Source organism: Rhinatrema bivittatum, chromosome 8, assembly GCF_901001135.1.
Source record: "Rhinatrema bivittatum chromosome 8, aRhiBiv1.1, whole genome shotgun sequence".
In the NCBI taxonomy this organism is placed as follows: Eukaryota; Metazoa; Chordata; class Amphibia; order Gymnophiona; family Rhinatrematidae; genus Rhinatrema; species Rhinatrema bivittatum.
Window position 1 is genome coordinate 236,791,304 of NC_042622.1, and position 15,061 is coordinate 236,806,364.

Consider the following 15,061-nt stretch of genomic DNA (forward strand, 5'->3'; position numbering starts at 1 on the left):
ACCATCTCGCTGCCATCTCCAGACTAACATAAGGACTCGGAAGACTCATGCCTTCTTCGCCATCTTAATGTCGGCAGACTCCTAATCCGATATCTGGAAAGATCGAAATCCGTACGAAAGACGGACCACCTATTCGTCCTTCACAGCGGGAAGAAACAAGGGGAAGCGGCCTCGTGGCAACCATAGCTGCTGGATCAAAGAAGTAATCAAGGCGGCCTACGTAGAGGCAGGGAAGCCTCCGCCTCTACAAGTCAAGGTCCCATTCCACAAGGGCCCAGGCAGTGTCCTGGGCAGAAACCAAGATGCTGTCACCCGCCGAGATCTGTGGGGCAGCGACGTGGTCCTCCATTCATACCTTCATCGAGGTTTCTACCGCCTGGATGTCCAGGCCCGGGAGGGCACATCATTTGCAAAGGCAGTACTAAGTGGGCCACGAGCAGCCTCCCACCCGGTTTGGGAGTAGCTTTTGTACATCCCATTGGTCCTGAGTCCATCTGCTACACGCTAGGAAATGGAGAAATTACTTACCTGATAATTTTGTTTCCTTAGGGGCGGATTTTAAGAGCCCTGCTCGCGTAAATTCGCCCGGATTTACGCGAGCAGGGCCCTGCGCGCCGGTAAGTCTATTTTACATAGGCCTACCGGCGCGCGCAGACCCCGGGACTCGCGTACGTCCCGGGGTTTTCGGAGGGGGGGCGTGTCGGGGGCGTGTCGGGGGGCGGGCCCGGTCGTCGCGGCGTTTCGGGGGCGTGTCGGGAGCGTTTTGGGGGCGGGTACGGGGGCGTGGCTACGGCCCGGGGCGGTCCGGGGGCGTGGCCGCGCCCTCCGTACCCGCCCCCAGGTCGCGGCCCGGCGCGCAGGAGGCCCGCTGGCGCGCGGGGATTTACGTCTCCCTCCGGGAGGCGTAAATCCCCCCGACAAAGGTAAGGGGATGGTTTAGACAGGGCCGGGCGGGTGGGTTAGGTAGGGGAAGGGAGGGGAAGGTGAGGGGAGGGCAAAGGAAAGTTCCCTCCGAGGCCGCTCCGATTTCGGAGCGGCCTTGGAGGAAACGGGTTAGGCAGCGCGGCTCGGCGCGCGCCGGCTATACAAAATCAATAGCCTTGCGCGCGCCGATCCAGGGATTTTAGTGGATACGCGCGGCTCCGCGCGTATCTACTAAAATCCAGCGTACTTTTGCTTGAGTCTGATGCACAAGCAAAAGTAGGCTGATCGCGCTTCTTTTAAAATCTACCCCCAAGTGTAGACAGATGGACTCAGCATCCCGCCCATTGCTGCTCCAAAAAATCTGGAAACCTCAGGTGTCAATCCCCAAGAGCAGGTATTACCCCTAGTTCAGGACACCCATAGTTGTCAGGTGTCGGCATTTTTCGGTTGAGTGCACTGGCGGGCTCCAATTGGAAATCAGTTTAGCCAGTCCAAGTTAATCAAGTTAGCCAAGTTAATCAAGTTATTAAAACACACATATATCCACAATTGCTTTTCGAGGAGAATACTGAAGAGCTAAGCTTCCTGCAAGGGTATATGTAGGCTGACGTCAGATTGAAATCTGACTCCGTCTCCCAACTACTATCAGGAGTACACTATACCCACTGGTCCTGAGTCCATCTGTCTACACTAAGGAAAACGAAATTTCCCGTCGATAGCAGGGCTGAATTAGCCATGCTGTCATGGGATCTGTCAATCAGGCCCGGGAGGCGGAGCTTGTCAAAGCAGAGAACAGAGCTTTGCTCTCTGCGGCTGCGCGTATGTTCCCGCGCAGGAAAGTAACGGACTCTCCTCAGTCTGTTTTTTCCGCGAGCGGGAACACACGCGGAGCTGTTATTCTCCTCAGTTTTAAAAACAGAAATAAAATGTCCAAACCCGGGTTTAAACCCTGTGTCTGTGGAAAACGGATGTCGGTAACGGATGGACATGATCGCTGTTATCAATGTCTCGGGCCGCATCACCATACAGAGAATTGTGAGTTTTGCTCAAAAATGTCACCACAAGCATTAAAACAGAGGGCCTATAGGCTTCAGGAACTTTTTGCCTCCCGCGATCCGTCAGAGGCTCATTCTTCGCCTGGCCCGTTCACTTCATCGGCTCCGTCAAAAAAGAAATCTTTGCCGTTTAAACCTAAGTCCTCCACTATAGGAGGTAAGAGGAAAGCAAAAAATCAAAGGCCAGTGGGTTCTAATAAATCCCCAGTGCCTGTAGAGCCGCAACGTACCTCATCGGAGGAGGATTCCTCCGCGCCGAAGACTTCTGCGCCTACGGCGCCAAATGCGCATATACCAGCGCCAAAGTCAGAGTCTGCGCACAACTTAGCGGTTCCGGCGCGCACGGCGCAGAGGAAACTACCGCGCCGACTAATTATGCGAACGGCGCCAGAAACACCTGTACGCACGGCGCCGAAAACATTTGAGCGCATGGCACCGACTATAAAGAAACTTATGTGCACGGCGCCGAAAAACCCTGTGCGCTTGGAATCAAAGAAACATGCGCATAAAACTACAACCGCGCACAATTCTACTTCCGCGCACAGACATTCAAGTGCGCATGAGTCTACAGTCGTGCATACGCGCATACCTGCGCATACCTCTACATCTGCGCGTAAACACATATCCGCGCATAAATCTAATTCAGCGCATACATCAAGATTTGGGCGTAGAGACCAAAATTACTCGCCTCAAAAATTAAAGAGAAAGTTGAAGCGAAAACGATACCCTTCACACACCTCTTCTTCCGAGACGGAAGTCACAGATACGGAGTCTTCATCTGAGGACTATCATAAGTACTCACATCACTCCCATTCTAAAAGATTAAAAAAGAGGAGTGCGACATGGGAGATGAGTCCTTCGACTTCTAAATCATCTCATAAAGTTCCGTCTACTACCGGCTCATTAAGAAAACCGGTACAAATTCTTTCCTCTAACACTTCTTCAGATTCAGAAGTTCTCAAAAATACTCCAGACAAAAAGACACGGAGAGATAGAGAGGTTCCTACAACGTCACCTCCAACAATTATTCCAAAACAACAAGACAATCGTATGATAATGCCTTCTCATACAAGAGAAGCATTTTTTCAATTGTCGCAGTCTCTAGCAGGTTTTTACGAGACGCTTCAATCATCATTTAAAATATCTAATACTGCTGAGGACAATGCTATAAAACATAAAGCACAGTCTAATGAAGAGCAGTCGGCGGAACCACCAACATCTCCCAGGACAAACCAACCAACTTCACCTACTCATCTACAGGATACATATTTTGATTCTCCTTCAATACAAACATCCCCATCATCATCGGTGGGATGTCTGTCAGACACACAGGACCAACTATAGGAGCCACATTCTCCTCCTGAAGACCTTACATACCCAAAATTCATAGAAAAAATGGGTACAATTCTACACCTAGAGGTCCAAAAAGAAGCAGACCCTAGAGCGGAAACTCTTGGACTTCTAAAGATATTTGATACTCAGGTGGAACCAACATCTCTTCCACCACAAGAAATTCTACACTCCGTATTACAAAAATCCTGGGAAACGCCTTATACAACTGCAGCTGTTTCTAAGAAAACAGACATGAAATTTCGTATGAAGAAAGCATCACTATACACTCTACCACAATTGCCTCACGCATCAGTCGTAGTAGAGTCGGCGTTGCAAAGGTTCAAGAAAACAAAATTGCACACTACTTTCCCCCCAGGGAAAGACAACAAATATTTGGATGAATTTGGTAGGAAAATATACCATAATTCAATGTTAACGGCAAGGATTATGCAACATCAGTTCTACATGGTGCAATATCTGTATGAGTGTATGCAAGCTATGAAAGGTATACATTCCTCAGTAGCGGAACAAATACCTCAGCCTCTTCATGATATGGAAGAATGTTCTCGACATCTATTGAGATCAATCTATGAAGCACATGAAACGTCATCCAGAGCGTCTGCAGCAGCTATTGCAGCCCGCAGACTAGCATGGTTACGTTCAAGTTCCATAAGAGATGACTTGCATGTGAAACTAACGAACCTCCCATGCATGGGAGATAACTTGTTCGGAGAAAAGTTCCAGGACGCAGTAAGTAAATTAAAAGAGGAAGCTCTAGCAGTACAATCTCTAACATCAAATCCTATTTACTCGACTACACGTCGTTATGTGGGGTCTACCCGTAGACAATCATATGGCAGAAGACCCTATAGATCTTATCAATCTTTTCGTACGCAGCCATACCCTGCCTACCAACGTCCTGCTCCACAAAATAATACCTCAAATCAACGAAGAGGTAAACCACGTAACCAAAGGCAACAGGCACAACAGCCGACTACTGCTGTAAAGCCAACCTCATCTTTTTAGTTATTCAGCCGCCACCACAACATCAAGCTCCTCCAGGCAGAATTTGTGCTTGCCTGAAAGCCTGGGAAACAATAACATCAGATCAATGGGTTCTGGAGATAGTACGTCAAGGCTACCAACTCCAATTTGTAACAAAACCCATCTTGCCTCATCTTTCCACATTCAAAATCTACAATTCCCATCCACAACTGGGGGAGGAAATTGCTTTACTTCGCAAGCAACAAGCAATTCGACAAATCCACCCACACCCCAAATTAGCAGCATTTTATTCCCCGTACTTCCTCATACCCAAGAAGTCTGGAGGCCTTCGCCCCATACTAGACCTAAGGGAGTTGAACAAATTTCTCACCAAGGAGAAATTCAAAATGGTATCGTTGAAGTCAATTCTTCCTCTTATTCAAACCAACGATTGGATGTGCTCCATCGATCTGAAGGATGCTTACACGCACATTCCAATCCATCCATCCTCGTGGCGTTACCTGTGCTTTCGCTACAGACATCAACACTACCAGTACAAAGTTCTTCCCTTTGGACTATCGGCTGCACACAGAGTTTTCACCAAATGCATGATAGTGGTGGTGGCTCATCTCAGGAAACAAGGTATAACCATCTTTCCATACTTGGACGATTGGCTAATAATAGCCTCAACTCCGAATATCTTACAGGATCACCTCAATCGTGTGATACTTTGTTTACAACAACTAGGGTTGGTGATAAATTTTCAGAAATCACATCTACAACCAACACAGCAGTTACAGTTCATAGGCGCATGCCTGGACACTACGTGCAACAGGGCATACCTCCCAGACGACAGAATATCACATTTCCGTCAACTTCTGCACAACTTGAAACATACTCAGAGGCCGTCAGCAAGACAAGTCCTGGTAATTTTGGGCCACATGGCAGCGGCGAATTTCATGGTGCCCAACACCAGGCTACACATGAGACGCCTAGAATGGGGTCTGAAACGACAGTGGAAACAGCATTCACAACCATTGACGCAAAAAGTATTGCTGACTGCAGAAATGAAAAAAGATATAGCATGGTGGCTCCTAGACTCCACCATGTCCAAGGGAGCACTGTTCAGCCCCCCTCCTCACAATGCAGTCCTAACCACAGATGCATCTCGCAAAGGATGGGGTGCACACCTTGAGACTTACGAAACCCAAGGATTATGGACACTCTCAGAACAGAATCTACAAATAAATCTACTGGAACTCAGAGCGATTCGCAATGCATTGCGAGTCTTCCAAGACCACCTGAAGGGACGCAGGGTCATGATCTACACAGACAACCAAGTAGCGATGTTTTACATCAACAAACAAGGAGGGTCCGGTTCATGGCCCCTCTGCAAAGAGACCCTGACAATCTTCGAACATGCTCACAAAAATTGCATACACCTACAAGCAACTTACCTACCAGGAGTTGCAAACACAAGAGCGGACAGACTAAGCCGCATCTTTCATCCCCACGAATGGACACTCAACTCAGAAGTAGTCCAGGACATATTTCTACAGTGGGGGACACCTTCCATAGATCTCTTTGCAACAGAGATCAATTCTCAAGTTTCCCAATTCTGCTCGATAAGGCCAAGCCAATTCAGGATTGCTCAAGATGCCTTCCTCATTCCGTGGATGACAGGCCTTCTGTATGCCTTTCCTCCCATACCTCTCATAACAAGAACAATTCAGAAGTGCATAGCGGACAAAGCTCAACTGATACTCATAGCCCCGGCATGGCCGAGGCAACCATGGTACAGTTTCCTACTTCGACTATCCATCAAGGATCCAATTCTATTACCGAATCGTCAAGATCTTCTAAGCCAAGAGCAAGGAACACTCCTACACCCGCTACACTCATCTCTACACTTAACAGCTTGGAGATTGAAAGGCTCCTTCTGACAGAACAAGGAGTTTCCACTTCAGCACAATTCATCTTGTTACAATCAAGAAAACTCTCAACCAGGAAAAATTATAGCTATAAATGGAAACGCTACTCTACCTGGTGCACTTCCAAAGGTGTACCGCCATTGGACTGCTCCCCGGAATTGCTCATTGATTATCTTCATTCTCTATATGTAGCTGGACTAGCAACATCATCCATCAGAGTTCATCTCAGCGCCATAGGCGCCTATCATAGACCAATCAATGACATTCCTATATCCAATCACCCATTACTGACTCGTTTCATAAAGGGTTTAACACACATTCGTCCTCCGGAATCCAAACCTCCAGTTCCATGGAACCTCAACATAGTTCTGGAACAGCTCATGCTTTCTCCATTTGAACCTATGGACTCAGTACACATGAAATACCTCACTTGGAAGGTAGTATTCCTGGTTGCAGTAACATCAGCACGAAGAGTTAGTGAGTTACAAGCTTTGGTCCACTATCCTCCATACTTGCAATTTCATCAACAAAAGGTAGTTCTACGAACTCACCCATCCTTCCTACCAAAGGTAGTTACCCCATTCCATCTCAATCAATCAATGGAATTACCAATATTTTTCCCTAAACCTCATGCAAACGATAGGGAAAAGCTACTGCACACACTGGATTGTAAAAGAGCTTTAACACACTACAAAGAAAGGACGAACTCGGACTCCCGTGTTTCTCAACTCTTTGTTTCCTACGACCCGAAGGCTCCTGGACTGCCAGTAGCCAAACGCACCATCTCCAGTTGGATAGCGCAATGCATCAAATTCTGCTACGACAAACAGAATTTACATTTGCAATCTACTCCTAAAGCTCACCAAGTCAGAGCAGTAGCAACATCCTTAGCACACCTGAAGAATGTGCAACCCATAGACATTTGTAAGGCAGCTACATGGTCATCACTGCATACCTTCACATCTCATTACTGCCTTGACCAGCAAGCAACCACGGATGCGAAGATAGGGCAAGCAATACTGCACTCTCTATCCTCCTGTCCACAGTGACTGCCACACTGTCAATGATCACGTCCAACCACATATGTCATATATGATGTGATCGGGAGCTTTGGACTCCCATGACAGCATGGCTAATTCAGCCCTGCTATCGACGGGAAAAAGCAAGTTTGCTTACCGTAAACGATGTTTCCGTAGATAGCAGGATGAATTAGCCATGCTGACCCACCCTCCTCCCTGGCAGTCACCTAGTCTTCGACTACACTACAGCTTAATTACAGACTGAGGAGAGTCCGTTACTTTCCTGCGCGGGAACATACGCGCAGCCGCAGAGAGCAAAGCTCTGTTCTCTGCTTTGACAAGCTCCGCCTCCCGGCCTGATTGACAGATCCCATGACAGCATGGCTAATTCATCCTGCTATCTACGGAAACATCGTTTACGGTAAGCAAACTTGCTTTTATCAGGTAAGTAATTTCTCCATTTAATAATACTTATATCTCGCCTATTGCAAAACAGTCTTACTAGGCGGTTACAACATCATAAAAATCAAATAAACCTACACACATTGTTGCCTCTCTCATCCTTACCCCACCTGAAAAAACTCCTCCAAACAATGAGGGTAAAATTACTTGCATTGTATGAGGGTGAGTAGTTTTCAAAAAGATAATTTCCACTGTTTTACCTGTGAAAATGATTTTGATTATTGTCTTCTAAAGGACCAATGAAGAGATTTTTTGTCAGTGTGACTGTGTAGACCACAACATTTTTTTTTAAAGACGCAAGACATTTTATTCAGTGATAGCCCTTAAGCATTGTCTGCAGACTGCTGTGCCCCTTGGTTTTGCCACATCTGTCTGTTCTTGAAGACTGTGGCATTTCAGCAGATTTCTCACTGCTTTATGAGGAGGGGTTGACACTGTTCTTTTCATCATTTAACACTGATCTGAAACATCCTGTTTGCTCCTTGTTACAGCAACACGACAGGGGAAGGCCACCTTCAGCTGGAAGTCCCTGACTCTATAACAACCTGGGTAACGGAGGCAATTGGACTGTCTGAGGATAAAGGCTTGGGCTTAGCAAAGCAGATGGAAGTGAAAATCTTTAAGCCGTTCTTCGTTGACTTTACCTTACCGTACCATGTAATTCGTGGCGAACAAATAAAAATACCACTTACCATCTACAATTACTTGACCATCTGTACAGAGGTAAGCATAAAACTGCTGCAGAATGAATGCACATTCCTATGCTTCATTTTATCATGGCTGTGGTCATACTTTTTACCTCATACACATGTCAATTTTGATGCACCCTTGGTATTCAGTAAAATGGAAATGATGTGGTAGAGTAGTTGGAGGTAGCATGTGGGAATCGGGCCAGCTTTTCCTCATGTGCTCTCATCTCAGATGTACTACTGCAGTCCTACTGGACTAAAACCCAAGAATTACCCAGAGATGTTGCTACACCTGAACTTTCAAGACCAACTTTAGAAGGGAGTTTACCTCTACCAGCAGATGGAGACGGAGTAAAGCTGACTTGCTGATGACATGGACATACAGCCCTGCTCGACATAAGCCCGCCAGTGTTCTCCGTCTCCAGCAGCTGATGGGCATGCATCTCCCCACTGGGGATTGTTTGTAGTAAAAAAATAAATAAATAAAATAAAAAGGAAGAGAAGAAATAGGGGAAGTTAGAAGATATTGGTGCCCTGCTTAAGTTCCTGAGGTGACACCTGTTTCGGTCCCCCCCTCAGTTGAGCATTTTAAGTTTGGGAGCCTGGCAGGCATAGTCTTAAAAAAAACAAACAAACAAAAAAAAAACCAAAACCCAGTTTGAGGACAAGGGAGTGCTCAGTGGTGAAGGTTTGTGCTCTCTGCCCCCTTATCCATGTGACCTGTTTGTGCTCTCAGCCAGGGAGAGCTGAGCTCAGGTAAAAAAAAAAAAAAAAGGGAAATTTTAGTCTCCCTCTCTTTTTCCTTACTGGGTCTTCTTCCCTTAGTAAGCATTTGTTGCTTTGCATCTCTTACCCCCTTTCCCTCTCACTTCTCTGGGGAGTTCGTGCAGAGCGGAGGTGGCTTGGGCTTGGCAGGTTGACCAGTCTTTGGCTAGGCCCCCTTCTCAGGCTTGGTTCTATCAGCCTTGTGGTAGGCCGCGGTTGCGATTTTTCCCATGAGCAGGCTGTGCGCGCATACTCGCCACGTGGCGGTGTACTGCCATAAGTGTGCACATGCACACATACTTGTGCACACAAGGCAGCAGCCTATATTTGTGCACATATTTGCGCGCAGGGATATTTTGTGTATGAAGAAACCGCGCCTAGTTTTGGGTGTTAGTTACACACGGGGTACTTATGCGCATATGACTGCGGCCTACTTTTGGGCGTGAATTTACGCATGTACTCCTGGACACTGTTGGTTGGAATGCAGAAGGCCGCCTAGAGCCCAGTGCAGGAAGACTGTGGTGCTGGGGACAAAATGGTCTAAGTGCCTGGCTATCTGTGAGGCTTGCTATATAAGGGCAATCCAGCCTAATGTTCTCTACGCCTATGTCAGTGCTGTTTGGATGCTTGAGGCGATTTGACCGCTATAGATTTTGCCGATGTTGGGCTATCCCCTCAGGAGGTAGTGTGGTGGAAGGCGGCACAGTGGATGTGTTCCCTCCTCACTTGTTCCTGATAATAGAGACATCTCCAGCAGAAGGGTCGGAGAGTGTCAGGTTTGGGTCTGTGGGCCCCAGATTGGATCCATCCTCCTTTTCCTTGGTGGGATTTTTCCAGGGCCTACAGATTTTTCTGCAGGGGCACCCAGCAGAAGCAAAGCAACCTACTTGGGGCTCCCACTCATTAGCCACTGCAGGCCAGGGCTGCAGGGACGTTGTGCCTGGTGATGATCAGGGGGATGTGGATCATGATATGTCAGAGGACTCCAATAGGGACTTGGGTTTCTCCACTTTGGAAGAGGGAGACATTCCACCTGATTTGGAACTGCATCGGACGCTGCTCTGGTTTTTCACAAAGAAGTGTTGCCGAGACTGTTGACTCAGCCCCTGAAGATGCTTGGTGTGGAAGGGGGTGATGCTGCGGGCTTGCAAAAGAACGATCCTATATTTAGTCACCTTACACAAAGTATTATGTTTCTTTCCCCTCCTGGATCCAATTCAAGAGTTGATTGACTTTGAATGGAGTGCCCTGGAGGCAAATTTTAAAGTGGGGTGCACTTTAGCAGGTTTATACCTCTTGGATCCAAAGGCAAGGGATCAATTGCAATTCTCGAAGGTAAATGCCTTGGTATGTGCTGTGCTACCCAGCGAACCACCATTCCAGTAGAAGGAGGGGCAGCTCTAAAAGATGCTCAGGATGGGAGGATTGAGGCTATCCTTATACAGGCCTTTGAGGCCTTTGCAGTGAATTTGCAGATTGCTTTTTGCTGCTGCTTGGCTTGGGCTGGTTTTCGTCTCTCTCAGGAGACACAAGGAGCGGGGTCCAATGGTGCTTCGGTGATGGAACCAGGGGCTGCATTCTTAGCCGATGCAGGTGATGACTTGGTGCAGACGGCTGATAGAAGGGTGGCTTCTGTGATAATGGCTGCGAAATTGGTTGGCAGACACTATTTCCAAGTCCAATCTTACAAGGTTACCCTTTAAGGGTTCCCTTGAGCTGGAGAAAATGACAAATAGCTGGGGGTAATCTAAGGTTCCTCATTTACTGGAGGACAAGAAGGCGGCATGACTTCCTTTTGTGGTGAAGGGCCACTCCAGGGGTTCCCGTTGGTTTCATCCTTACAGAGGAGCATCTACTCAAAGGTCTCGACCCTATGGAAGATCTCAGTTCTTTCAGCCTAGAAAGCCTCATAAAGCTGCGGGCTCTGGAACCAGAGCACCTCGATCTTCACAATGAAGGTGTGAGGGCCCACCTATTGATTCAGAAGATAGGCAGGTATCTATCTCTCTCTTCTCAGAGATGGGTTCAGATTATGATGGACCAGTGGGTCCTGGACATGGTGTGGGATGACCATGCTCTGGAATTTCTCTGAATACCTCCGAATGCCTTTATGATCTCTCCATGCAACTCTCTACAGAAGAGAGTGGCAGTGGAGACTGCATTAAGGAGGCTGTCGTCAGAGAACCAGCAGCCAGGGCTGATTTCTGGGAGTAGCCCTCCGGTCACTCCAAAAGCCCTTACGGACTACAGATATGCGGGAGCCCCTGTGCCACAATGCGACTTGCACAACCCTGGGACTAACTGTGATCCACCCCGCCAGTGGGTGAGCACTTCCAGGTATGGACAAGACTGACACCTAAGACACAGAGTCCAAGCAAGAAAAGGTACCAGGTGAAGACTAAAGACAAAGAGTCCTAGCAAGATGAGGATCCAGGCAAATACTGAAGACAAGGACCAACACACCCCGGCGGTACCAAGGCTCCAGAAGAAAAGGCATGAGAACGCAGGACTCAGGACCAGAACTCAGGAACTCAGAAGACTATGACCAAGACTAGGAACTCAGGAACAGGACTCTGAAGACTTGGAACCGTACTCTTGTTTGAAGGCTGAAGACACCAGAACGCTGAGACAAACTGAAGACAGGTCACTGGCTGAATGCTGGCAAGCTGAAGACACCAGAATGCTGGACCAGGCTGAAAATACCAAACACTGGAACAAGGCGAAGACCACTGGAACCAGACGTAGACCAGGATGCTGAAGCAGGCTGAAGAACTCAGGTGCAGGGACAAAGCAAAGACTAAGATACTGGAACAAGATGAAAACCACAGGAGACCTTGCAGGACCAGAGACTTGAAATCAGGAGAGAAGACCTGGCATCAAGAATGAAGCAAGGACAAGGAACCCACAGAACCAGGAACAAGAATAGGAGACCTTGCGAAAGCCAGGAGAAAAGACTAGAGAGCCCTTTTATAGGGCAGCCAGGGATGACATCTGAGGGCGTCGCCAGCTCTCCCTTCCGCAGGCCCTTTAAATGCTGAAGAGATGTGTCTGCTTGCGCTAAGCACACTGGCAGGAGCAGGAGCTGTGGCGGCAGTGTTCTACCACAAGAAGCTGGAGCTATACCTACCCCAGCAGCAGGGGGGAGTGGGATGTCCTAACTTAAAAACTTATAACCTAGCCTGTAATCTCGCTTTGTACAAGACTGGATCTTTGGTTCCTCCTATTATTTACCTAACTCCGTATTACAGCTCCGGTATGAAGCTGGAGAACTCTTCCCTCCGTGAAGCAGAAGCACCAGCAGAAAAGTGGCGCCCACCCGCACAAAAGACTGGTGGCAGCTCTCCCACCACAGGAAGCAGTAGCATGGCACAGGCGGTGTTGGGAGTCTGTGGAGTTCCAGGCCACGTCAGAGAGTGGAGCCAGTGTCCAGCCAGCAGTGGGTGAGCAAAGCTGCTCGCGGGAGTCTCCTGTGAGCAGTAACCTAACAGCTGTTGGATTTGAAGGCCATAATTCCTGTTCCTAGTTCGCAGTAAAATATGGGGTACTATTCCATTCATTTTGTCATTTCCAAGAAAGAGGAGGGGTTTTTTCACCCATCCTGGATCTCAGGGGAGTCAATCGGCATTTGTATGTGACTTATTTCTGAATGCAAACTCTATGTTCCGTAATAATGATGTTGTGGACGTGGACCCTCGGACCGAGTTGGAGTTGATGCAACCTGCAAGGAGGAGCCCTGCAGGTCCCCACCATTGGCTGGCAGAACTGGCTGTGGCAGAGACCCAACTGGAGCTTCATCTATACCAGCCCTCATTCCCCTTAGGTTGAGCCCTCAGGTGCCAGGGCCAGCAGGCATGGGCCTCTGCAATGGAGATGAAGATCTGTCATAGTCGTCGAGTTACAGGCCAGTGTCTGAGGCAGGTGGAGCCAGAGGCAGGCGGCAGTCAGTGCAGGTGGCATTCAGCAGAGTCTAGGTCCAGGCAATGATCAGTGGCAGGTAGAGTTCAACAAGGTCAAGGTCCAGGCAATGGTCAGTGACTGGCATTCAGTCAAGGTTGAGAGGTGAGCTGAAGTCAAAACCAGGAATCCAACTAAAGGGAGCCGGGCAGGCGAGGCAGGATGGAGACCAGGAACACAGAAGATGGAAAACTAAGGAACAGGACTGAAGACGGACCATGAAGGAGGAGTCAAAGACCAGAGGCAAGAACTGAAGACTAACCACGAAGAAGCGAAGACAAACCAGGGACCAGAAACAAATTCAGGAACACAGACCAGGACTCCAGGAACAGGAGTGGAGATTTATTAACAAAGTTCAGGAATGCTGGCATACGCTAAGGCAATTAGCTCTACCTGGAGGTAGCTACCCTATTGCCGAGGCAGGATGTGCGGGAGAGAGAGCCTTATATAGGGAGAAAGCTCTGACACCAGAGGTTGCTGCGGGGAAGTTCCCACAATGGGCCCTTTAAATTGCAGGAGGTTGGGTGCGCACATGCCTAGGGGCAACCCAGAGTGGGAGTCAGTATCTCCCCGTGCGTTGGCCTTCCAGACATGGCTGACCACCCACTTTCAGTCAACGTGCCTGCCCCGGCATGCGGGGAAGTTCCCACAATGGGCCCTTTAAATTGCAGGAGGTTGGGTGCGCACAGGCCTAGGGGCAACCCAGAGTCGGAGTCAGTGTCTCCCGTGCGTTGGCCTTCCAGACATGGCTGACCACCCGCTTTCAGTCAGCGTGCTTGCCCCAGCATCGGATGCATCTTTTGAGGGCTCGGGGCTGGAATTAAGAGTGGCTATCCAAGGCCCTGACCCTCAGACCGCCAAGTGTAACAAATGGCAGGGGAATTTCTTATGTCCCTCGACCTAACGGAGGAATATTTACATATTCACCAGAAACATCGACATTTTCTGTGCTTTGCCATTCTGGGTCATCATTATCAATTTCAGGCTCTGCCCTTCAGTATGGCTACTGTGCCCTTGACCTTAAGATCATGGTGGTGTTAGTGGTGGCTCTGCGCAAGAGGGCATTCTAGTCCATCCATATCTGAATGACTGGTTGATTTGGGTGAAAAATGCAGACGACAGTCTCTTGGTTTCCCTTCCCGCAAGGTGATCTCCTTGCTTCAGGAACTAGGCTGGGTGGTGAGCTTCCCAGGAGCAGCTTACAGCTATCTCAGATACTAAGCAGGGCAGAGTGTTTTTGCCAGAGTGCCGCATTCAGAAGTTACATACTTAAGTTCAGGCCCTGAATTGGACTATTTGCCCAACAATATGGTCTTATCTGCAAGTCCTGGGGTCGATGGCAGCCACTTTGAAGATGGACCCCTGAGTGAGGGCGCACATGCAGCCCCTTTAGCACACATTGCTCTCCTGCTGGAATCTGCAGTCACAGGAGTACATGGTGTGGATAAGAACATAAGAACATGCCATACTGGGTCAGACCAAGGGTCCATCAAGCCCAGCATCCTGTTTCCAACAGTGGCCAATCCAGGCTATAAGTACCTGGCAAGTACCCAAAACGAAGTCTATCCCATGCTACTGATGCTAGTAATAGCAGTGGCTATTTTCTAAGTCAACTTATTAATAGCAGGTAATGGACTTCTCCTCCAAGAACTTATCCAAACCGTTTTTAAATCCAGCTACACTAACTGCACTAATCACATCCCCTGGCAACAAATTCAAGAGTTTAATTGTGCATTGAGTGAAAAAGAACTTTCTCTGATTCGTTTTAAATGTGCTACATGCTAATTTCATGGAGTGCCCTCTAGTCCTTCTATTATCCGAAAGAGTAAATAACCGATTCACATTTACCCATTCTAGACCTCCCATGATGTTAAACACCTCTATCATATCCCCCCTCAGCCTTTTCTTCTCCAAGCTGAACAGTCCTAACCTCTTTAGTCTTTCCT

At 48.2% G+C, this 15,061-nt stretch overlaps 1 protein-coding gene across 2 annotated transcripts in view; it reads left to right on the forward strand.

Moving 5' to 3' along the window:
• CPAMD8 (C3 and PZP like alpha-2-macroglobulin domain containing 8) overlaps positions 1–15,061 on the forward strand; it is a 510,164-nt gene that overhangs the window by 232,572 nt on the left and 262,531 nt on the right. For both annotated transcript variants that reach the window (XM_029614183.1, XM_029614185.1), the window contains exon 20: positions 8,199–8,430. In XM_029614183.1, the coding sequence (XP_029470043.1) occupies positions 8,199–8,430 (232 nt within the window). The remainder of the gene's footprint in view (positions 1–8,198; positions 8,431–15,061) is intronic.